Genomic DNA, 26,144 nt, shown 5'->3' on the forward strand with positions numbered 1-26,144 from the left:
TGCTTAGTTTAAAAAACTTGGAGTGTGCAATGCAGGCAGATGTGCTCTGCTAATGTCTTTGCACTAGTGGGACTATAGCAAAGTCCAATAGCCACGTTTAGGATGCCACTAGGTACACTGAGTGTTTGCTAGTAAAATTGATTAGTTTAAAAAAGTTGTAGTGTGCAATGCAGGCAGACGTGCTCTGCAAATGTCTTTGCACTAGTGGGACTATAGCAAAGTCCAATAGCCACGTATAGGATGCCACTAGGTACACTGAGTGTTTGCTAGTAAAATTGCTTAGTTTAAAAAAGTTGTAGTGTGCAATGCAGGCAGACGTGCTCTGCAAATGTCTTTGCACTAGTGGGACTATAGCAAAGTCCAATAGCCACGTATAGGATGCCACTAGGTACACTGAGTGTTTGCTAGTAAAATTGCTTAGTTTAAAAAACTTGGAGTGTGCAATGCAGGCAGATGTGCTCTGCTAATGTCTTTGCACTAGTGGGACTATAGCAAGGTCCAATAGCCACGTATAGGATGCCACTAGGTACACTGAGTGTTTGCTAGTATAATGGCTTCGTTATAATTAGTTGGAGTGTGCAACGCAGGCAGATGCGCTCTGCAAATGTCTTGGCACTAGTGGGACTATAGCAAAGTCCAATAGCCACGTATAGGATGCCACTAGGTACACTGAGTGTTTGCTAGTAAAATTGCTTAGTTTAAAAAAGTTGTAGTGTGCAATGCAGGCAGACGTGCTCTGCAAATGTCTTTGCACTAGTGGGACTATAGCAAAGTCCAATAGCCACGTATAGGATGCCACTAGGTACACTGAGTGTTTGCTAGTAAAATTGCTTAGTTTAACCCCTTCACGACCGCGGGCAGTAAAATTACGTCCTATTTTAACGTGACTTAACGACCAGGGACGTAATTTTACTGCCTAAACTTCATTTGATTGCCGTGGCCATAGCAACGGCTTTCAAATGATGTCCCCTGCTGTTTCTTACAGCAGGGGACCTTTGCTTGACCCTAGGGGGGGCGGCATCGCCACCCCCTATCGACGATCGATGTGATTGGCTGTTCAAATCTGAACCGCCAACCACATCGATCGCACTAATTTCGGCAAAAATAATGCCCGAATTAGTGCGATCCTGTGAGATCCAGCTATGAGATGCCGCAGCTGCTGCAGCATATCATAGGTGGACCTCAAACATGTCTCCCCCAGCCCCTGCAGCACTGATTGGAGCGATCGTGCTATGACGCGCAATCGCTCCAATCAGTGTGCAGTGGGGCGGTCTGATCTGCCGGTGGCCGCCCTCCCCAGGCCTGTGCTGGCCTGTGAGCCCTCCCCCAACATGTCTGCAGCGTGCAGTGGCTGGTACTTGTGGTACCACGCCACCGCCGCTGCTGCCGCCGCCGCCGCCCTAGCTGTCACCGCTGCTGCACGTGAGTACTGTGCTCACTTTGCAGCCAGCCCGTGCGCGCTCCCGTGGTGCCCCTGCGCGCTCCCGTGGTGCCCCTGCGCGCTGCCATGGTAGCCCCTGCCGTGCCCCCCCCGCGATCTGCTCCCCCCAACCCCCCCTCCCACCCCCGACATCCCGATCTGCTCCCCCCGCGATCTGACTGCCTCCCCCATTATCTCTGTTCTGCAGCTCCCTCTCCGGTCTCCCCCTCTGCTCTACCCCCTCCCCCTCTGCTTCCCCCCCCCCCCTCTCTGCTCTCACTCCCCCCCCTCTCCCCCTCTGCTCTCCCCCGACGTCCTCTTACCTGTCTTCACCGGCCTGATCACATCTGCGTCCATCGCTGGGTCCTTCCTGGGCATTCTGCTGATCTGCCTGCTGCTCCTGTAAAGCTGTCCATCTCTCTGCCATCTATTCCTCTGCAGCTCTTCTGGTCAGTGTTCCTCCTGCTAGTCCTCTGGGTACTGTGAGTATAACTTTTTTTTTTTTTTCCGTATCCCCTGTCCATTTTTACACCTCATCTGTCCGTGCGTCCCGCCAAGCGCTGATCAGGGATGCAGATAACGGATCGGCATCCCTGCTCAATTTTTGGCGTGACTTTTTTTTTTTTTTCCGTATCCCCGACGCTTTTTGTATCGCATCCGTCCGTGCGTCCCGCCAAGCGCTGAACAGGGATGCAGATAACGGATCGGCATCCCTGCTCAATTTTTGGCGTGACTTTTTTTTCCGTATCCCCGACGCTTTTTGTATCGCATCCGTCTGTGCGTCCCGCCAAGCGCTGATCAGGGATGCAGATAACGGATCGGCATCCCTGCTCAATTTTTGGCGTGACTTTTTTTTTTCCGTATCCCCGACGCTTTTTGTATCACATCCATCCGTGCGTCCCGCCAAGCGCTGATTAGGGATGCACATAACGGATCGGCATCCATGGTCAATTTTTGGCGTGACTTTTTTCCATATTTGCGACGCTTTTTGTATCGCATCCGTCCGTGCGTCCCACCAAGCGCTGATCAGGGATGCACATAACGGATCGGCATCCATGGTCAATTTTTGGCGTGACTTTTTTTTTTTTTACGTATCCCCGACGCTTTTTTTTATCGCATCCGACCGTGCGTCCTGCAGCGGCCGATCAGTGCACTGCGTCTGTGCGTTTGAAAAGTCAAATGGCGCTCCTTCTCTTCTGAGCCCCGCCATGCGCTCAAACAATTTATTTCCACCACATATGAGGTATCTGCGTACTCAGGAGAAAATGCACAATACATTTTATGGTGCATTTTTTCCTGTTACCCTTGTGAAAAAAAAAGCTACCTAGTTGAAGCAACCGTTTTGTGGTAAAAAAAAAAATTTTTCTTTTCACGGCTCAACGCTATAAACTTCTGTGAAGCCCCCAGGTGTTCAAAGTGCACATCAAACATCTAGAAAAATTATTTGAGGGCTCTAGTTTCCAAAATGGTGTCACTTGTGGGGGAGCTCCACTGTTTAGGCACCATAGGGGGTCTCCAAACGTGACATGGCGTCCGCTAATGATTCAAACCAATTTTGCTGTCAAATGGCGCTCCTTCTCTTCTGAGCCCCGCCATGCGCCCAAACAATTACTTTCCACCACATATGAGGTATCTGCGTACTCAGGAGAAATTGCACAATACATTTTATGGTGCATTTTTTCCTGTTACCCTTGTGAAAAAAAAAGCTACCTAGTTGAAGCAACTGTTTTGTGGTAAAAAAAAAAATTTTTCTTTTCACGGCTCAACGCTATAAACTTCTGTGAAGCCCCCAGGTGTTCAAAGTGCACATCAAACATCTAGAAAAATTATTTGAGGGCTCTAGTTTCCAAAATGGTGTCACTTGTGGGGGAGCTCCACTGTTTAGGCACCATAGGGGGTCTCCAAACGTGACATGGCGTCCGCTAATGATTCCAACCAATTTTGCTGTCAAATGGCGCTCCTTCTCTTCTGAGCCCCGCCATGCGCCCAAACAATTACTTTCCACCACATATGAGGTATCTGCGTACTCAGGAGAAAATGCACAATACATTTTATGGTGCATTTTTTCCTGATAGCCTTGTGAAAAAAAAGCTACCTAGTTGAAGCAACCGTTTTGTGGTAAAAAAAATTTTTTTTCTTTTCACGGCTCAACGCTATAAACTTCTGTGAAGCCCCCAAGTGTTCAAAGTGCTCACCAAACATCTAGAAAAATTATTTGAGGGCTCTAGTTTCCAAAATGGGGTGACTTGTGGGGGAGCTCCATTGTTTAGGCACCTCAGGGGGTCTTCATACCCCACATGGCGTCCGCTAATGAGTGCAGCTAATTTTGCATTCAAAAATTCAAATGGCGCTCCTTGCCTTCTGAGCACTGCCGTGTGTCCAAAGATTTGATTTCCACCACATATGAGGTATCTGCGTATTCAGGAGAAAATGCACAATACATTTTATGGTGCATTTTTTCCTGTTACCCTTGTGAAAAAAAAAGCTACCTAGTTGAAGCAACCGTTTTGTTGTAAAAAAAATTTTTTTTCTTTTCACGGCTCAACGCTATAAACTTCTGTGAAGCCCCCAGGTGTTCAAAGTGCTCATCAAACATCTAGAACAATTATTTGAGGGCTCTAGTTTCCAAAATGGGGTCACTTGTGGGGGAGCTCCATTGTTTAGGCACCTCAGGGGGTCTTCAAACCCGACATGGCGTCCGCTAACAGGTGCAGCTAATTTTGCACTCAAAAATTCAAATGGCGCTCCTTGCCTTCCGAGCACTGCCGTGTGTCCAAAGATTTGATTTCCACCACATATGAGGTATCTGCGTATTCAGGAGAAAATGCACAATACATTTTATGGTGCATTTTTTCCTGTTACCCTTGTGAAAAAAAAAGCTACCTAGTTGAAGCAACCGTTTTGTTGTAAAAAAAATTTTTTTTCTTTTCACGGCTCAACGCTATAAACTTCTGTGAAGCCCCCAGGTGTTCAAAGTGCTCATCAAACATCTAGAACAATTATTTGAGGGCTCTAGTTTCCAAAATGGGGTCACTTGTGGGGGAGCTCCATTGTTTAGGCACCTCAGGGGGTCTTCAAACCCGACATGGCGTCCGCTAACAGGTGCAGCTAATTTTGCACTCAAAAATTCAAATGGCGCTCCTTGCCTTCCGAGCACTGCTGTGTGTCCAAACATTTGATTTCCACCACATATGAGGTATCTGCGTACTCAGGAGAAAATGCACAATACATTTTATGGTGCATTTTTTCCTGTTACCCTTGTGAAAAAAAAAGCTACCTAGTTGAAGCAACCGTTTTGTGGTAAAAAAAATTTTTTTTCTTTTCACGGCTCAACGCTATAAACTTATGTGAAGCCCCCAGGGGTTCAAAGTGCTCACCAAACATCTAGAAAAATTATTTGAGGGCTCTAGTTTCCAAAATGGGGTCACTTGTGGGGGAGCTCCATTGGTTAGGCACCTCAGGGGGTCTTCAAACCCGACATGGCGTCTGCTAATGAGTGCAGCTAATTTTGCGTTCAAAAATTCAAATGGCGCTCCTTCCCTTCCGAGCTCTGCCGTGCGCCCAAACAATTGATTTTTACCACATATGGGGTATCAGCGTACTCAGGAGAACATGCACAATAAATTGTATTGTGTACTTTCTCTTTTCTCCCTTGTAAAAATGAAAATTTTATGGCTAAAGTAACATTTTTGTGTTAAAAAGTAAAATTTTCATTTTTTCCTTCCACATTGCTTTGGTTCCTGTGAAGCACCTAAAGGGTTAATAAACTTATTGGATGTGGTTTTGAGCAGTGTGAGGGGTGTAGTTTTTAGAATGGGGTCACTTTTGGGTATTTTCTGTCACCTAGGCCTCTCAAAGTCACCTCAAATGTAATGTGGTCCCTAAAAAAATTATTTTGTAAATTTTGTTGGAAAAATGAGAATTTGCTGATGACCTTTGACCCCTTCTAACTTCCTAACGGAAAAAAAATTTGTTTCGAAAATTGCGCTGATGTAAAGTACACAAGTGGGAAATGTTATTTAGTAACTATTTTGTGTGACATATCTCACAGATTTATGGGCATAAATTTTCAAAGTTTGAAAATTGCGAAATTTTCAAAATTTTCGCCAAATTTCCTAAATTTTCACAAATAAACGCAAAAAATATCGGCCTAAATTTACCACTGACATGAAGCACAATATGTCACGAAAAAACAATCTCAGAATCGCCAGGATCCGTTGAAGCGTTCCAGAGTTATAACCTGTCAAAGTGACACTGGTCAGAATTGCAAAAAATGGCCCGGTCATTAGGGTGTTTTAGTGGCCGGGGGTGAAGGGGTTAAAAAACTTGGAGTGTGCAATGCAGGCAGATGTGCTCTGCTAATGTCTTTGCACTAGTGGGACTATAGCAAAGTCCAATAGCCACGTTTAGGATGCCACTAGGTACACTGAGTGTTTGCTAGTATAATGGCTTAGTTAGAATGAGTTGGAGTATGCAGAGGACAAGAGGGTACAGTGGCAGGATTGTGGGGCTCCTAATGGTGAAATGCAGGGATGAAATCCCTGACCTGGGCTACACAGACGCTGTTGCTGTTTGCAGGACCTGTCACTTATGGCTCTCTGACCCTGCCGCTTTGAGCCCTTAAAAGGACTGCTAGAATGTGCTCTCCCTAAGCTGTCTAACGCTGTGTATGCAGCGCATACAGCTGTATCGGCTATAGGACTCAGGAGGACGGAGCTGCGACACTGATGTCTGACACCAAAGACGCAGAAGGCAGATAATGGCGTTCGTGAAGAAAATGTCCGGTTTTATAATGCAGGGACATGTGACATGCAGATCCTATCACACATGCCGTTGCTTCTCTGGCTCAAAGTCCACTTAGGTGTGTGTGTGTCTGTGATTGGCTGACATGCTGGCCCGCCCCACAAGACGCGCGCGCTTAGGGAAGGAAGACAAGAAAAAAAAAAAAAAAAATGGCGATCGCCATTATAGAAACAGCAGTGATCTGAAGGCGCTGTTCACGCACACTATACACTGAAATGTGATAATAGTTTGATTCACAGAGTGACTTACACTATTACAGCAGAAACCAAGCTAGGATTTAGCTGTTTTTTGGCTGCTAGAACCGTTCTCGAACGTTTCTAGAACTATCGAGCTTTTGCAAAAAGCTCGAGTTCTAGTTCGATCTAGAACATGCCCCAAAATCACTCGAGCCGCGAACTGGAGAACCACGAACCACGAACCGCGCTCAACTCTAGCTAAGAGCTGAACTGCCCAATAATTGACATCCAAAGCGGTACAGACTCCAGGATCAAGTTTAGGTCAAGTCCAGGTCCCGAACTGAACTTTATTTAAAGTCCATCTGAATCCAGTGAACCCAAACTTCCATGGGTCCACTCATTTCTAAATGTGGCAGTATCATGTTAGGTCTATATAAAGCAATCTCATTACTTTATGATGGTATTATACTAGGTCTATACAATGCAATCTCGATACTATAAGGCGGTATTATGCTTTGTCTATACAATGTATTACAAAGCAGTACAGAGTAATTAAGCAGAGGAATGTCACAGTCTTATAAAAAGTCAGAGGCACAGGGTACTTCAAGAAAGCAGCAAGCTGATTTTGTGGTAGGTCGCAAGTTGAGCATTATACTGTTAATGATACAGAGCCCCCTGGTGGGACAGAGGATTTCAGGATAGGAATGTTGTGATATTATAGTAGGTCTCTCCCTCTCTCTCTCTCTCTCTCTCACCCCACTCCACCTTCCCCCAAGACCTCACTGGAGGGTGTCACTCACAATTTCTACTGCCTACTCTCCCTTCTCGACCTATAGGGTCTGCCGGAAAAATGCTCCAGTTCCTCATTAATTTCCATTATGCTCATTGCTTGAGACAAGCATTTGGACATTATAAATTGCACGACTTGACTACCGATTATCCAATCTTTTTATTGCTTCCCCATCACTAATAAAAATATAATGATATGATTCATGCAGCCCATGGTTTGCTGGTTCCCTTTAACATTTTTAGTGCAGTAGTACAGAGTAAGTCCACCATACACATTAGATGGCAATCATTTGGCAATCATTTGGCTGGTTCTAGCATGCTCAGCAGTGCCTGTGATCTCTATGAGAAAGTCATTTTCATGTATGGAAACAAAATTATTGGCAGCCCAAAATCAGACAAGCCAGATCAATATTTACCCCAACAATAAATTGTCCAGGGCCAAAATCGGACATGCCGGATCGATATTTCTCCTGACAATAAATTGTACAGGGCTTCCATACACATTAGACAAATTAAATGATATCTGCGGGCTCCGCTGGCAACAGCCTAATGTATTTGGGGAGTTTAGACACAGGTTTTCTGGCTGCACTTAATATGATACACATCTACAGCCGCCTGCATGAAGGTAATCTTTAAATTTATATTAATATAAACTGTTCTCAGTCAATGTTTGCTTCACACAGGTTTGTCTTTAAATACTTTACATTTGGGGAGATGTAAAGCTTAATAAATAGGTTTATGCTTTATTCAGGTAATTGAAATATATGGGCTTTTCTATAATTAAGACATGAAGAACGCCAAGTCAGGCTTATCATCATCTATAAATGAATATTGTTTCTCTAGTTTATTATGCAAACACATCTTAATAGCGTTTCCTGTCTGTTTCACTATATTTATCCAAGCATAAATTCTCCTATTACCATCAGTAGCGCTGCCCTATAAATTCAAGATAACGCTCAGCTGAACACTTTGTTCTCCTAATGGCTATTTGTGACTGTCGTCTTCTTGGCAAATATATTCCTGGCTGCTGTTTATTCTTCCTTTTGTAAAAAAAATACTGGTTTCAAATACTGGAGAGATTTTATTTGCATATTCAGCAAAGTATTCCTGACTGAGAGGAAAAGTTGAACTGTTTATTTCCAGATAAAGAGAATGGCAATATCAAGGAAAAAATATTATGGTTCTCCGGACTGGCCATTGCAAGTACAACATTGGTTTGCAAACACTAAGTCAACTGCGGAATAAGGAATGTCTGTCATCCTTTAGTGGCCAAATGCACTCATCAGTCTCCCACCAAAATCCCTTCTTGAGAACATGGCGCAGTCAGCCAGTGACTCATTTATCTTGATTGATCCACTTCAGTTGCTCTTGAGCTCAGATTTCCTTAAAATCTCAGCCTGTATGCATTGCTCAAGGATTAGACTGAGCAGTTCAACTTTGTATTGTCTATTTCCCTCAACCCACAAAGCATAAATCAGAAGTTAAAGTATACCTTAAAACTAAGTTCTAAAATCCAGGGTAGTCATTTTCAAAGCGTGTGAGATATCAAATATTGCTAGCTGTGCAACTTATTTGGGGTTTATAGACTTTAAGAGATCAAAATACACATTTTGACAGCTTTTGGACAGATTTATGGGCAATAGAGGTGATGACTTAAAGTTTGGAGATCTGGGATCAGACTGCTGTAGAACAAGGGTTTGAAGTGTGAACATGTAATGAGTTATAAATCAGGTGTTAGACTGACATATTGTATCACTGGATAGAAAATTCTTAGGTTTGAAACTTTCCAAAACTTGTCTCTCTTGTTCCTAAAATTGCCTTTTAGTATTACCACTTTCTAAATGTGTCTTGGTTCAGAAATGTGTTTATCCTTGATGGAAACCAACTTCTTCCTAATTGTGTGTCTGTGTAATCTCATCCATAAGTTTACTTTCCAATTAGTTTCACAATATAGATTCCTTCTGGGCACCTTGTACACAGTACATAGGGAACCCACCTGAGCCCACTATATGGTCCCACTTCACATAAGTCATCACCTCTGTTGGACATCAATGCATAATGAACATTTTTTTATATTGGTTTGGCTTACTTTGATGATACTCCACCCCATGTACAATGTTTCTGTGTAATCTGTCTCATCTTGTTGGTCACTGATTAATACACTACTCTATTGTTTTTTATTGGACTGGTGGAGAGTGGTGCTTTAAATCTAAAGGGTACTTTACACGCTGCGACATTGCTAGCGATTGCTAGCGATGTCGAGCAAGATAGCACCCTCCCCCGTCGTACGTGCGACATTTGGTGATCGCTGCCGTAGCAAGCATTATCACTATGGCAGCGTCACACACACATACCTTGTCAGCGACATCGCTGTGACCGCCGTACAATCCCTCCTTCATGGCGGAGGTGCGTTCGGCGTCATAGCGACGTCACTGCGGCTTCACTAAGCGGCTGGCCAATAGAAGCGGAGGGGCAAAGACGAGCGGGACGTAACATCCACCCACCTCCTTCCTTCCGCATTGCCAGTGGACGCAGGTAAGGAGATGTTCATCGCTCCTGCAGTGTCACACATAGCGATGTGTGATGCTGCAGGAACAACGAACAACATCGTACCGGTGGCAGCAGCGATATTAAGGAAATGATCGACGTGTCAACGATCATCGTTTTGGAACGATTTTTCAATCGTTGATCGTCGCTCATTAGTGTTACATGCTGTGATGTCGCTACTGGCGCCGGATGTGCGTCACTAACGATGTGACCCCGACGATATATCGGTAGCGATGTCGCAGCATTTAAAGCACCGTTTAGTCTCCTGTTCTCAGTCTTAGGTCAGAGTTACACTTGAGAGAAACTCATATCACATCACCTGGCAAGGCCACACATTCCCCTGATAGGAGTGGGTCAGCTGCATGCATTTTTATGTAGCTGAGATGCTCGTGTCCAGATTGTAGAAGGCCGTGGCGGGTGATGCAATCTGAGACTCGTGCGAATCTCTTGCAAGTATGACTTGAGCATTATACTCACCCTTCAGAGTCTTCATCTGCTCCCAGCAATGCTTTAGATGGTCTCCTGTGATTAGTGACCTTCCAGCTGCTCCACTCTTTCATGTAGCACCAGAGGTCACAACTCAGTGTAACTCCATGAGAGCTTCATTGTGGCTTCGTTCTGGCTCTCATAGAGATGCATTGAGATGTTGTCACTTAAAGGGAACCAATCACCAGGATTTTCATATATAACCTAAAGCCAGTGCTATACTGGCACTATCAGGCTGATTCTATACATACCTGTAGTGGTCAGCTCGGATGTATAGGTTTTGAAATCCAAAAAAGTGAATTTTAGAAAATGAGCAGCTAGTTGAATGACATGAGGAAAGGAGAACAACTTGCAAGTGGCCACCTTAAATACCTTTTCTCATGATTGGATACACCTGCCTATGAAGTTCAAAGCTCAATGAGGTTACAAAACCAATTTAGTGCTTTAGTGAGTCAGTAAAAAGTAGTTAGGAGTGTTCAAATCAAGAAACTGATAAGGGTACCGGTCACATTTTGTTTAAATGCGGATTGCACATTTTCTGTTAGTACAATAAACCTCATTTCAATCCAGAAATATTACTCCGTCCATCAGTTATTAGATATATGAAACTGAAATAGCTGTTGCAAAACCCCAAATTGTTATAAAGAAAAAGAAAAAAGATTAACTTTAATAGGGGTGCCCAAACTTTTTCATATGACTGTATATGGGCCCTTTGCAGCCCAATAATTCATCATAATGCACAATTCTACCTGCTTTGGAGGTAGAAATGGGCATCCTGACCTCTTGGAGCCCTGTATAGCTGCACAGTTTCTACCATTGCTATCCATTGATATATCTGCCCCTGACTATAACCACCTATAACACAGACCGTGGAAGTTAACCAATTATCTATATGTAATCTAATGGGTAGTAGTTTAATGTCCTGCTAAAACGTCAACCAGATTTCTATGCTCACACATTGATCGCTGATGTGATCATTCTATGCACATAGAATATCAATGTTCTCAGAAGAAAAATTCCTCTTTACACAGCCCATTGTGTTGCAGCAAATGATCATTTTTTAGCAGGCTAAAAATGATCCCTCCCAAAAAAACCTAAAATTTTGCTCATTAGTATATGTGATTGCCAGCTTATTTAGGTGGCCTGATAGTCAGGAACAATCATTGCTAAGAATGCTCATGCTTCATAAGTCAGTCTACAATAAGCATTAGATTTAATTTAGGTGTCTATTATATTGATGATATTGGCAGCGAGAGCAGCAGATGGGATTTGTCAAGGATAGACTAAAAATAACATTTTAGTATATGCATCAACTGCATTTGGTGTCTGCATAAAAAAATCACGTCTGACAACTAGAGATGAGCGAACCGGTCGCGGTTCGGCTCGAGGTTGGTTCGCCGAACGGACCTCCCGTTCGAGTTCGGTTCGTCGAACGTTCGACGAACCGAACTCGAACTGCATAGGAAACAATGGCAGGCAATCACAAACACAGAAAAACACCTAGAAAACACCCTCAAAGGTGTCCTAAAGGTGACAAACAACTCAAACACATTGGAAAGTGACAAGGACATATACTCATGCGAAAACAAAACAGCTGGACAAGGAAAAAGAGGAGGACACACAGATATAGGCATGGCACGCCCTTCTAAAATCATGTAAAACACCGCAAGGTGACTCCAAGCGGAGTCTCCCTTTTTTCCAAAAATTGGGCCACACACACACCCACCCCTTCAGTGGTAGCACTTGTGCCCCAGTTGCACACTTCACAGCTAGATTTGCATCAAGCACATTGAAAAATACGCCATAATTAACCGTCCCCAGGATGACACCAGGGTAGGTAGCTAAGTCTTTCCTGATCCCAGCTCTGTTCATCTTGGCTTCTTTTAAAAACACATCAAGCAAGGGTTACTCCAAGCGGAGTCTCCCTTTTTTCCAAAAATTGGGCCCCACACACACCCACCCCTTCAGTGGCAGCAGTTGTGCCCTAGTTGTACACTTCACAGCTACATTTGCATCAAGCACATTCAAAAATACGCCATTCTTATCCATCCCCAGGATGACACCGGGGTAGGTAGCAAAGTCTTTGCTGACCCATGACTTGTTCATCTTGGCTTCTTTTAAAAACAATGTAAGCAAGGGTTACTCCAAGCGGAGTCTCCCTTTTTTCCAAAAATTGGGCCCCACACACCCACCCATTCAGTGGCAGCAGTTGTGCCCCAGTTGTACACTTCACAGCTAGATTTGCATCAAGCACATTCAAAAATACGCCATTCTTATCCATCCCCAGGATGACACCGGGGTAGGTAGCAAAGTCTTTGCTGACCCATGACTTGTTCATCTTGGCTTCTTTTAAAAACAATGTAAGCAAGGGTTACTCCAAGCGGAGTCTCCCTTTTTTCCAAAAATTGGGCCCCACACACCCACCCATTCAGTGGCAGCAGTTGTGCCCTAGTTGTACACTTCACAGCTACATTTGCATCAAGCACATTCAAAAATACGCCATTCTTATCCATCCCCAGGATGACACCGGGGTAGGTAGCAAAGTCTTTGCTGACCCATGACTTGTTCATCTTGGCTTCTTTTAAAAACAATGTAAGCAAGGGTTACTCCAAGCGGAGTCTCCCTTTTTTCCAAAAATTGGGCCCCACACACACCCACCCCTTCAGTGGCAGCAGTTGTGCCCTAGTTGTACACTTCACAGCTACATTTGCATCAAGCACATTCAAAAATACGCCATTCTTATCCGTCCCCAGGATGACACCGGGGTAGGTAGCAAAGTATTTCCTGATCCCAGCTCTGTTCATCTTGGCTTCTTTTAAAAACACATCAAGCAAGGGTTACTCCAAGCGGAGTCTCCCTTTTTTTCCAAAAATTGGGCCCCACACACCCACCCATTCAGTGGCAGCAGTTGTGCCCCAGTTGTACACTTCACAGCTACATTTGCATCAAGCACATTCAAAAATACGCCATTCTTATCCGTCCCCAGGATGACACCGGGGTAGGTAGCAAAGTCTTTCCTGATCCCAGCTCTGTTCATCTTGGCTTCTTTTAAAAACACATCAAGCAAGGGTTACTCCAAGCGGAGTCTCCCTTTTTTTCCAAAAATTGGGCCCCACACACCCACCCATTCAGTGGCAGCAGTTGTGCCCCAGTTGTACACTTCACAGCTAGATTTGCATCAAGCACATTCAAAAATACGTCATTCTTATCCGTCCCCAGGATGACACCGGGGTAGGTAGCAAAGTCTTTGCTGACCCATGACTTGTTCATCTTGGCTTCTTTTAAAAACAATGTAAGCAAGGGTTACTCCAAGCGGAGTCTCCCTTTTTTTCCAAAAATTGGGCCCCACACACCCACCCATTCAGTGGCAGCACTTGTGCCCTAGTTGTACACTTCACAGCTAGATTTGCATCAAGCACATTCCAAAATACGCCATAATTAACCGTCCCCAGGATGACACCAGGGTAGGTAGCAAAGTCTTTCCTGATCCCAGCTCTGTTCATCTTGGCTTCTTTTAAAAACAATGTAAGCAAGGGTTATTCCAAGCGGAGTCTCCCTTTTTTCCAAAAATTGGGCCCCACACACACCCACCCCTTCAGTGGCAGCAGTTGTGCCCTAGTTGTACACTTCACAGCTACATTTGCATCAAGCACGTTCAAAAATACGCCATTCTTATCCGTCCCCAGGATGACACCGGGGTAGGTAGCAAAGTCTTTCCTGATCCCAGCTCTGTTCATCTTGGCTTCTTTTAAAAACACATCAAGCAAGGGTTACTCCAAGCGGAGTCTCCCTTTTTTTCCAAAAATTGGGCCCCACACACCCACCCATTCAGTGGCAGCAGTTGTGCCCCAGTTGTACACTTCACAGCTACATTTGCATCAAGCACATTCAAAAATACGCCATTCTTATCCGTCCCCAGGATGACACCGGGGTAGGTAGCAAAGTCTTTCCTGATCCCAGCTCTGTTCATCTTGGCTTCTTTTAAAAACACATCAAGCAAGGGTTACTCCAAGCGGAGTCTCCCTTTTTTTCCAAAAATTGGGCCCCACACACCCACCCATTCAGTGGCAGCAGTTGTGCCCTAGTTGTACACTTCACAGCTACATTTGCATCAAGCACATTCAAAAATACGCCATTCTTATCCATCCCCAGGATGACACCGGGGTAGGTAGCAAAGTCTTTGCTGACCCATGACTTGTTCATCTTGGCTTCTTTTAAAAACAATGTAAGCAAGGGTTACTCCAAGCGGAGTCTCCCTTTTTTCCAAAAATTGGGCCCCACACACCCACCCATTCAGTGGCAGCAGTTGTGCCCCAGTTGTACACTTTACAGCTAGATTTGCATCAAGCACATTCAAAAATACGTCATTCTTATCCGTCCCCAGGATGACACCGGGGTAGGTAGCAAAGTCTTTCCTGATCCCAGCTCTGTTCATCTTGGCTTCTTTTAAAAACAATGTAAGCAAGGGTTACTCCAAGCGGAGTCTCCCTTTTTTTCCAAAAATTGGACCCCACACACCCACCCATTCAGTGGCAGCACTTGTGCCCTAGTTGTACACTTCACAGCTAGATTTGCATCAAGCACATTCCAAAATACGCCATAATTAACCGTCCCCAGGATGACACCAGGGTAGGTAGCAAAGTCTTTCCTGATCCCAGCTCTGTTCATCTTGGCTTCTTTTAAAAACAATGTAAGCAAGGGTTACTCCAAGCGGAGTCTCCCTTTTTTCCAAAAATTGGGCCCCACACACACCCACCCCTTCAGTGGCAGCAGTTGTGCCCTAGTTGTACACTTCACAGCTACATTTGCATCAAGCACATTCAAAAATACGCCATTCTTATCCGTCCCCAGGATGACACCGGGGTAGGTAGCAAAGTCTTTCCTGATCCCAGCTCTGTTCATCTTGGCTTCTTTTAAAAACACATCAAGCAAGGGTTACTCCAAGCGGAGTCTCCCTTTTTTTCCAAAAATTGGGCCCCACACACCCACCCATTCAGTGGCAGCAGTTGTGCCCCAGTTGTACACTTCACAGCTACATTTGCATCAAGCACATTCAAAAATACGCCATTCTTATCCGTCCCCAGGATGACACCGGGGTAGGTAGCAAAGTCTTTCCTGATCCCAGCTCTGTTCATCTTGGCTTCTTTTAAAAACACATCAAGCAAGGGTTACTCCAAGCGGAGTCTCCCTTTTTTTCCAAAAATTGTGCCCCACACACACCCACCCATTCAGTGGCAGCACTTGTGCCCTAGTTGTACACTTCACAGCTAGATTTGCATCAAGCACATTCAAAATCCACAAGCATTTACTCTCCCCAGGATGACACAGGGGTTGTAAATTCCTTCTGGATCCATGACTTGTTCATTTTGATGAACGTCAGTCTGTCCACATTGTCACTGGACAGACGCGTGCGCTTATCTGTCAGCACACACCCAGCAGCACTGAAGACACGTTCAGAGACAACGCTGGCAGCTGGACACGACAAAATCTCCAAGGCGTAAGTTGCGAGCTCTGGCCATTTTTCTAGGTTTGAAGCCCAAAAGGAGCAAGGCTCCAGTTGCACAGTCATGGCATCGATGTTCATTTGGAGATACTCCTGTATCATCCTCTCCAGCCGTTGACTATGTGTCAGACTTGTTGTCTCTGGTGGCCTTGCAAAGGAGGGTCTAAAAAAATTATGAAAAGATTCCATAAAATTGCTGTTACCAGCACCAGATACGGTCCTACTGGTACGTGTAGACTGTTGAAGATGACGAGACCGTCCCATGTTTGTCAAGTTACAACTGGGAGATTCACTCCCTGCACCTGCACGGTTGTTTGGTGGAAAAGCAGATCTAAGATCGAGTAACAGCTTCTGCTGATACTCCTGCATACGTGCGTCCCTTTCTATGGCTGGAATTATGTCACAAAATTTGGACTTGTACCGGGGATCTAATAGTGTGGCAAGCCAGTAGTCATCATCACTTCTAATTTTGACAATACGAGGGTCATGTTGGAGGTAGTGCAACAAGAAGGCACTCATGTGTCTTGCGCAGCCATGTGGACCAAGTCCACGCTGTGTTTGTGGCATAGAGGTGCTAACCGTTCTTTCTTCCTCTGACATCTCCCCCCAACCTCTTTCAACTGAAATTTGACCAAGGTCTCCCTCATCTGCTGAGTCTTCCATGTCCATGGACAGTTCGTCCTCCATTTCTTCATGTCCTCCTGCACCTTCCTCAACATCTCGCCTGCTACCATGCGCCCTTGTTGATCCCTGTACCCCATGCTCCCATGCCTGGCGCCTTGGTGATGATGAACGTCTGGACCTTGGTGATGTTGTTGTGTCTTGCGCATATGAATCCTCCTGTAGCTCATCCCCTTCCTGTTGTCCCACCCCCTGACTCCGAATAGTGTTTAGCGTGTGTTCCAGCATGTAAATGACTGGAATCGTCATGCTGATAATGGCATTGTCAGCGCTAAACATATTCGTCGCCATGTCGAAACTGTGCAGAAGGGTGCATAGGTCCTTGATCTGAGACCACTCCATCAGGGTGATCTGCCCCACCCCTGCATCTCGTTGGCCCAGGCTATACGTCATGACGTATTGCACCAGGGCACGGCGGTGCTGCCACAGTCGCTGTAACATGTGGAGAGTTGAATTCCAGCGTGTCGCCACATCGCATTTCAGGCGATGAACCGGCAGGCCGAAAGACTTCTGGAGCGATGCAAGTCGCTCAGCTGCGGCGCTTGAACGGCGGAAGTGAGCAGACAGTTTTCGTGCCCTGTTCAGAAGGCCATCTAGGCCGGGATACTGTGTTAAAAATTGCTGCACGACAAGGTTCAACACGTGAGCCATACAAGGTACGTGTGTCACCTTGCCCAGGCGAAGGGCCGCACCCAGGTTTGCAGCATTGTCGCACACGGCCTTACCAGGCTGCAGGTTGAGTGGAGACAACCATTTATTAAACTCGGACCGCAGAGCTGACCACAACTCCTCAGCTGTGTGACTCTTATTCCCAAGACATGTCAAGCTAAAGACCGCCTGATGCCGTTGCGCTCTGCTGCCAGCATAGTAATGAGGGGTGCGTGATTCCTTCTGCGCAGTGAGAACGCTGGTGGCCTGACCAGGCAGGCTTGGGGCGGAGGTGGAGGACCCAGATGAGGTGGAGGATGCAGAAGCAGTGGCGGAACTTGGACAGACAGAGGATTGACACACAAGTCGTGGGGACGGCAAGACTTGTGCAGCAGACCCTTCACCATCTATCACCATAGTTACCCAGTGCCCAGTCAGCGACATGTAACGTCCCTGTCCATGCTTACTGGTCCAAGTATCGGTGGTGAAATGCACCCGTTCACACACAGAGTTTCTCAAGGAAGCGGTGATGTTGTGTGCGACATGCTGGTGTAGCGCGGGCACACCTTTCTTAGAGAAGTAGTGGCGACTAGGCATCTGGTACTGGGGCACAGCGACAGACATAAGGTCTCTAAAATCCTGTGTGTCCACTAGGCGGAAAGGCAGCATTTCGGTAGCCAACAGCTTACAGAGGGATAGAGTCAACCTCTTAGCTTTGTCATGGGTCGGAGGAAGTGGCCTTTTATTTGACCACATCTGAGGGACAGAGATCTGGCTGCTGTGTGTAGACGGTGTTGAGTAGGGTGTCCCTGGAAAAATGCAGGTTTGTGAGGAAAGTGCAGGCGGAGACATGATGTTGCCTTCATCCAACGTTGGTGCTATCGATGTCTGAGAGAGCTGTACACACTCACTTGTTTCCCCTTCCAAACCAACTGACGACCTTACAAGCAAACTGCCTGTTGCGGTTACAGTGGTGGAAGTTTTGCGTGGAAAAACAGGTGTGACAGCTGTCCCCACAGTCCTAGAAGATGAAGAGCGCGCGGATGCACTGGAAGGGGCGGGCGGTGGATGGTTCGCTCCGCTAGGCCGCATTGCAGCACGGTGAGCTTCCCACCGGGACTTATGATATTTAGTCATGTGACGATTCATGGAAGAAGTTGTCAAACTGCTGAGGTTTTGACCTCTACTAACAGAATCATGACAAATGTTACATATCACATGAGTTGGGCGATCTTTTTCGATGTGAAAAAAGGACCAGGCTAGGCAAGGCTTAGAGGCCATGCGACCTGTTGATCCACCCCGAATAATGCTCATAGGCAGAGTGGTGGCTGAGGATGCAGTTGTAGACGTGCTACCAGTGCTCCGACTCTGTCCAGGAAGGCGCAAGGTAACTTCGTCGTCGGTTGCATCCTCCTCCACCGCCTCTGTTGACCTCCTCGAGTGCCTGACTGGGGGTTGACAGTAGGTGGGATCTAGAACGTCATCATCAATTGTTGTGTTTGCACTCCCCTCCCCCTCAGACCGAGCCTCTTCTTGCCCTGACCGAATATTTAAGTTGTCATCCCAATCGGGTATCTGCGTCTCATCTTCATCAGTATGTTCCTCATTGTCTATAACCACAGGTGTTACAGTTTGTGACAAAGGGTCAACATTATGCTCAGAAACTTGGTCCTCACGGCCTGAATCAGAGTCACAAAGGTTCTGGGCATCACTGCAGACCATTTCCTGTTCTGTACTCACTGTAGCTTGGGAGCAGACCTCTGATTCCCAGGCTATAGTGTGACTGAACAGCTCTGCAGACTCAGCCATCTCAGTTCCACCATACTGTGCAGGGCTGATGGAGACTTCAGAGCTGGGAGAAATCAAGTGTGATTGGGATGACAACTCAGAGGACTGGTGTTTTTTGGATGCGGTACTTGAAGTGGCTGAGAGGGCACTTGTTGGACCACTTGAGATCCATTCAAGCATTTTCCTTTTTTGCCCATCATCTACCTTTGTTCCTCTTGTTCGTGTCCGTAAAAAAGGGAGCACATCGGATTGTCCACAATAAGTAGTAGACATCTTACTTTTGCTAGTAGATGGTCTATCTGCAGCAGATGATAATGGAGCTTTGCCACCTTCCCCACTGACAAAACCTTTTTTGCCTTTTCCACCACGCCTCTTCCCCTTTCCACCAGCATCTGTCATTTTGCCAGTCATGTTGATTGCGACAAGATTGTGGACTGAAAATGTGGTAGTAAAAATTGAGAGGTGGTGAAGATTGCAGTGTTGGTCTAGCTTTATTAACAGCAGAATAATAAAGAATAAATATCCCTGACAATGTAACTTAGTTATAATTAGTTGGAGTGTGCAACGCAGGCAGACGTGCTGCAAATGTCTTGGCACTACTGGGACTAAAGCAAAGTCCAATAGCCACGTATAGGATGCCACTAGGTACACTGAGTGTTTGCTAGTATAATGGCTTAGTTATAATTAGTTGGAGTGTGCAACGAAGGCAGATGCGCTCTGCAAATGTCTTGGCACTAGTGGGACTATAGCAAAGTCCAATAGCCACGTATAGGATGTCACTAGGTACACTGAGTGTTTGCTAGTATAATGGCTTAGTTATAATTAGTTGGAGTGTGCAACGCAGGCAGATGCGCTCTGCAAATGTCTTGGCACTAGTGGGACTATAGCAAAGTCCAATAGCCACGTATAGGATGCCACTAGGTACACTGAGTGTGTGCTAGTATAATGGCTTAGTTATAATTAGTTGGAGAGTGCAACGCAGGCAGATGCGTTCTGCAAATGTCTAGGCACTAGTGGGACTATAGCAAAATTCAATAGCCACGTATAGGATGCCACTAGGTACACTGAGTGTTTGCTAGTATAATGGCTTAGTTATAATTAGTTGGAGTGTGCAACGCAGGCAGATGCGCTCTGCAAATGTCTTGGCACTAGTGGGACTATAGCAAAGTCCAATAGCCACGTATAGGATGCCACTAGGTACACTGAGTGTGTGCTAGTATAATGGCTTAGTTATAATTAGTTGGAGTGTGCAACGCAGGCAGATGCGTTCTGCAAATGTCTTGGCACTAGTGGGACTAAAGCAAAGTCCAATAGCCACGTATAGGATGCCACTAGGTACACTAAGTGTTTGCTAGTATAATGGCTTAGTTATAATTAGTTGGAGTGTGCAACGCAGGCAGATGCGCTCTGCAAATGTCTTGGCACTAGTGGGACTATAGCAAAGTCCAATAGCCACGTATAGGATGCCACTAGGTACACTGAGTGTTTGCTAGTATAATGGCTTAGTTATAATTAGTTGGAGTGTGCAACGCAGGCAGATGCGCTCTGCAAATGTCTTGGCACTAGTGGGACTATAGCAAAGTCCAATAGCCACGTATAGGATGCCACTAGGTACACTGAGTGTGTGCTAGTATAATGGCTTAGTTATAATTAGTTGGAGTGTGCAACGCAGGCAGATGCGTTCTGCAAATGTCTTGGCACTAGTGGGACTAAAGCAAAGTCCAATAGCCACGTATAGGATGCCACTAGGTACACTAAGTGTTTGCTAGTATAATGGCTTAGTTATAATTAGTTGGAGTGTGCAACGCAGGCAGATGCGCTCTGCAAATGTCTTGGCACTAGTGGGACTATAGCAAAGTCCAATAGCCACGTATAGGATGCCACTAGGTACACTGAGTGTGTGCTAGTATAATGGCTTAGTTATAATTAGTTGGAGTGTGCAACGCAGGCAGATGCGTTCTGCAAATGTCTTGGCACTAGTGGGACTAAAGCAAAGTCCAATAGCCACGTATAGGATGCCACTAGGTACACTAAGTGTTTGCTAGTATAATGGCTTAGGTATAATTAGTTGGAGTGTGCAACGCAGGCAGATGCGTTCTGCAAATGTCTTGGCACTAGTGGGACTAAAGCAAAGTCCAATAGCCACGTATAGGATGCCACTAGGTACACTAAGTGTTTGCTAGTATAATGGCTTAGTTATAATTAGTTGGAGTGTGCAACGCAGGCAGAGGCGCTCTGCAAATGTCTTGGCACTAGTGGGACTATAGCAAAGTCCAATAGCCACGTATAGGATGCCACTAGGTACACTGAGTGTTTGCTAGTATAATGGCTTAGTTATAATTAGTTGTAGTGTGCAATGCAGGCAGACGTGCTCTGCAAATGTCTTTGCACTAGTGGGACTATAGCAAAGTCCAATAGCCACAGATAGGATGCCACTAGGTACACTGAGTGTTTGCTAGTATAATGGCTTAGTTATGAGTTGGAGTGTGCAGAGGACAAGAGGGTACAGTGGCAGGATTGTGGTGCTCTGGGTAGAGGAATGGAAGCCTGCCTTTCTATTCCCTCCTAATGGTGAAATGCAGGGAGGAAATCCCTGACCTTGGCTGCACAGACGCTGGCACTGTTTTCAGGACCTGTCACCTTAACTCTGACCCTGCCGGTTTGAGCCCTTAAAAGGACTGCTATAAAGTGCTCTCCCTATGCTGTCTAACGCTGTGTATTCAGCGCATACAGCTGTATCGGCTATAGGACTCAGGATGACGGAGCTGCGACAGTGATGTCTGACACCAAAGACGCAGAAGGCAGATAATGGCGTCCGTGAAGAAAATGTCCGGTTTTATAATGCAGGGACATGTGACATGCAGATCCTATCACACATGCCGTTGCTTCTCTGGCTCAAAGTCCACTTAGCTGTGTGTGTGTCTGTGATTGGCTGACATGCTGGCCCGCCCCACAAGACGCGCGCGCTTAGGGAAGGAAGACAAGAAAAAAAAAAAAAAAATGGCGATCGCCATTATAGAAACAGCAGTGATCTGAAGGCGCTGTTCACGCACACTATACACTGAAATGTGATAATAGTTTGATTCACAGAGTGACTTACACTATTACAGCAGAAACCAAGCTATGATTTAGCTGTTTTTTGGCTGCTAGAACCGTTCTCGAACGTTTCTAGAACTATCGAGCTTTTGCAAAAAGCTCGAGTTCTAGTTCGATCTAGAACATGCCCCAAAATCACTCGAGCCTAGAACTGGAGAACCACGAACCACGAACCGCGCTCAACTCTACTGACAACCTTATATACTGGAAGTGCACATTGCCTATTAACCAAGAAATATTTTTTTAAGTTGAGCTTTAATTTTCTAAACTATAGCAGTGCCACAATTACCAGAATACCTATGCAATTATACAAAAATAAAACATTGCTGTAATTATATATCATAGATTTATTCTTCAGTGTCATCTCCAAAGAAAAGGGAAAAAAGGAAATGTAAGAAAGAGTTATGAATAGTTTCTGAAATAAAGAAAATTCTTATGTTTCCTTCAGAATCCAGAGTGGTTTCCTTTCCGATCAACAGTCTCCGCTCTGTATGAATGCACTAAATGAAAGTGTCAGGTGTCACCACGTTACACCATCTGTGTCATGTGCTTTCAGCAGAGTTATTCCCTACTGTCAGAGATATCACAAACTAGGGTTTTCAGGAACGGACAGTTATTATACAGTGGTTGAGCCAACACAGTCAGGAAAAGATGTTAACAGTCTATGTCAGTGGAACATATGGTGAGTAAAAGCAAAGTGATTGTTTAAAACAGCGCAGTGTGTTCACGTGGGGAAATCAATGTCTGCTGCAAGCAATGTTGTATACAGCCAATAGTGAGCAGCAAGTATGGCTACGTGAAAGAAAAGGCAGTCTAGCGAATAAGGAACCAAATTCCTAGTCCTTACAAGACTAAAGGGGGCTTTACACGGTAGCGATATCGCTAGCAATTTGTAGCGATAGCGACCATGTAAGTACCCGCCCCCGTCGCGCATGCGATTGTTTGTGATCGCTGCCGTAGCGAACATTATCGCTACGCAGTGTCACACATACTTACCTGGTCGGCGGCGCCGCTGTGACTGCCGAACAATCCCTCCTTCAAGGGGAAGGGACGCTGTGCATCACAGCGATGTCACCGCAACGTCACACAGCGGCCGGCCAATCAAAGCAGAGGGGCGGAGATAAGCAGGACGTAACATCCCGCCCACCTCTTTCCTTCCTCATTGGGGCCGGCGGCAGGTAAGGAGACGTTCCTCGCTCATGCGGTGTCACACATAGCGATGTGTGCTGCCGCATGAGCGATGAACCACAACGCTAAACAACCCATATCGATTTTTGACTTTGGGACGACCTCTCCATGGTGAATGATTTTCACCATATTTGAGGTCGCCTAAGGTCGCTGGTAAGTATTACACGCTGCGATATCGTTAATGACGCCGGATGTGCGTCACTAACAACTTGACCCCGGCGACCAAACATTAACGTTATCGTAGCGTGTAAAGCCCCCTTAAGAGCTGGTGTAATTGTCCATGCATTCAATATCAGCAGTAGAATATTCATTGACTAATTTCCTCTTTTGTTTTCATACAGTTGGTACGATATAGCGCTGAGGGGCTGCTACAATTGGGTCCCCTTGGCTCCACTGCCTTCTTACCTGATACAAAGTGTCTCATTGACGATGGCAAAGGAAGGACCCCTACCCTGAAGAAATGTGAGGATATCCCCAGGCCAACTCAGAAACTATGGGATTTTACACAGGTGGGAAGTTATTAGATGTGAAATATACTGTGTATTTAAAGAGTAAACAATAGGATTCTATGGGGAAGAGATGGAAGGAGCTAGATGCAGAGCTTCTCCAACCTCCGGTTTACATAGAATCTTATCAGTAACAACTGTCATCTCCTAGCTCAGTAATATAACAATCTGTTTTCACGGAATACCGATTTTACCCATGAAGTGAACATTTTGAAAATCAGTTCTGGAGGAGAAAATAAATCAAATTTCTCTAATAAGATATATTACAAAATTATTTATTTTTTAAGTTTACTATTGATTTATGTAAATGTAAAACTTTAGTTATACCTAAGGTAAAGCCAAATAGGAAGATCCATATTACCACAAGTCAGGAATTGGAGTAAGAACAGGCACAGCACTTACAAGTCGAATGTACAGCATACATAAAAAGACCCTACTCCTGCTAAATTCCCTAAGCTCTTATGGACTAAAGGGTGATTTACACACAGCGACATCGCTAGCAATGTCGCTACCGAAAGCACCCGCCCTGTCGTTTGTGTGTCACGGGCAAATCGCTGCCCATGGCGGACAAAATTGGTAGTGCGCGTCACATGTACTTACCTTCCTAGCGAAGTCGCTGTGGGCGGCGAACAACCACTATTTAAGGGGGAGGTTTGTGCACCGTCACAGCGATGTCACACAGCGGCCCATCAATAGAAGTGGAGGGGCGTAGACCAGCCGTATTAACCTGTCAGCAGAAATTTCCCCTAAAACCTAACAGATTCCCCCTCTGCAGCTCCTGGGCTGCATTCTAGAAAGGTCCATGTTATTATTGTGCCCCCTTTCTGACCAAAAAAAAGAGTTTATAAAGTGGTACCTTTTTGGCTTCGGATTCTATAAATGTGACACGGGGGTGGGCTGCCTGATGGCCGTTATTCTGCCCCCTGGTCCTGTATGCCGCCCCCATCGCTGATTTCCATACTTGTGGACGCCGCCCACTGCTCCAGCCATCCCCGCGCATGCCCAGTGCCCATCTCTCGTGGATGAGCACTGTGCCCAGTGTCACCGCTGGTGACGTGCGCGCAGGGTTTAGATTATGGGCGGTGCTGTGATGTTTATTACCAAGGAACCGCCCATAATCGCGGGACCGCGCTTTCCCCCTCGGCCTGCTTCGTTCTGCGCAAGCGCGCTGCTGCTGACCTCACGTCACCTCCTTCCCATCTTGCCCTGAGGCAGGAAATAGATGGGAAGGAGGGGACGTGGGGTCAGCAGCACCGCGCTTGCGCAGAATGAAGGTTCACATTAAAATAGAAACATGTTAAAAACATCCAGTCCACAGACGTCTGTCTTACGCGTTTCAAACCCCAAAGGTTCTTCATCATAGACATAATATCTCATATTAAGATGAGCTTTAAATTCCTTCTCACCGGGGAGAGTTAAGCCCGCTTTACACGCTGCAATGTATCTAACAATGTGTCGGCGGGGTCACGTCTTAAGTGACGCACATCAGGCATCGTAAGGTACATTGCAGTGTGTAACAGCTACGTGCGATTGCGATTGAACGGTAAAACGTTCATCGCACGCACATCGTTCATTTCTCTAGAATTGAACGTCAGATTGTTCATCGTACTCGGAGTAGCACACATCGCAGTGTGTGATACCCCGGGAACGATGAACAGATCTTACCTACGTCCTGCGGCTCCCGGCCGGTAATGCGGAAGGAAGGAGGTGGGCGGGATGTTTACGTTCCACTCAGCTCCGCCCCTCCGCTTCTATTGCTGGCTGCCGCGTGATGTCGCTGTGACGCCGAACGTCCCTCCCACTCCAGGAAGTGGATGTTTGCCGCTCACAGCAAGGTCGTATGGACAGGTAAGTACGTGTGATGGTGGTTAATCGTTTGTGCGGCACATTCAACAATATGAACGTGCCACACATACGATGGGGGCGGTTACGATCGCATACGATATCGTATGCTGGATTGTAAGGTGTAAAGCAGGCTTTAAATGATGATATTTTCAATCCAATCATTAATTAAGACATAGCAGCTATATGATTAAATCAAAGATACACATTAAACATGTCAAGCATATCAAGTTCTAAGATGCTACAAGTCCAATAAGAAAAAAGTTAGACATACAGTACAGACCAAAAGTGTGGACACACCTTCTCATCTGTAGAACAACTGTTAAGAGGAGACTTTGTGCAGCAGGCCTTCATGGTAAAATAGCTGCTAGGAAACCACTGATAAGGACAGGCAACAAGCAGAAGAGACTTGTTTGGGCTAAAGAACACAAGGAATGGACATTAGACCAATGGAAATCTGTGGTTTGGTCTGATGAGTCAAAATTTGAGATCTTTGGATCCAACCACCGTGTCTTTGTAGAAAAGGTGAACGGATGGACTCTACAAGGCTGGTTCCCACAGTGAAGCATGGAGGAGGAGGTGTGATGGTGTGGGGGTGCTTTGCTGGTGACACTGTTGGGCGTTTATTCAAAATTGAAGGCATACAGAAACAGCATGGCTACCACAGTATC

At 45.7% G+C, this 26,144-nt stretch overlaps 1 protein-coding gene across 1 annotated transcript in view; it reads left to right on the plus strand.

Moving 5' to 3' along the window:
- GALNT9 (polypeptide N-acetylgalactosaminyltransferase 9) overlaps window positions 1-26,144 on the plus strand; it is a 678,907-nt gene that overhangs the window by 642,668 nt on the left and 10,095 nt on the right. The window contains exon 10 of the mRNA XM_075321947.1: window positions 23,467-23,634. Coding sequence (XP_075178062.1) covers window positions 23,467-23,634 — 168 coding nt within the window. The remainder of the gene's footprint in view (window positions 1-23,466; window positions 23,635-26,144) is intronic.

The sequence above is a fragment of the Anomaloglossus baeobatrachus genome, chromosome 1, assembly GCF_048569485.1.
Source record: "Anomaloglossus baeobatrachus isolate aAnoBae1 chromosome 1, aAnoBae1.hap1, whole genome shotgun sequence".
Taxonomy (NCBI): domain Eukaryota; kingdom Metazoa; phylum Chordata; class Amphibia; order Anura; family Aromobatidae; genus Anomaloglossus; species Anomaloglossus baeobatrachus.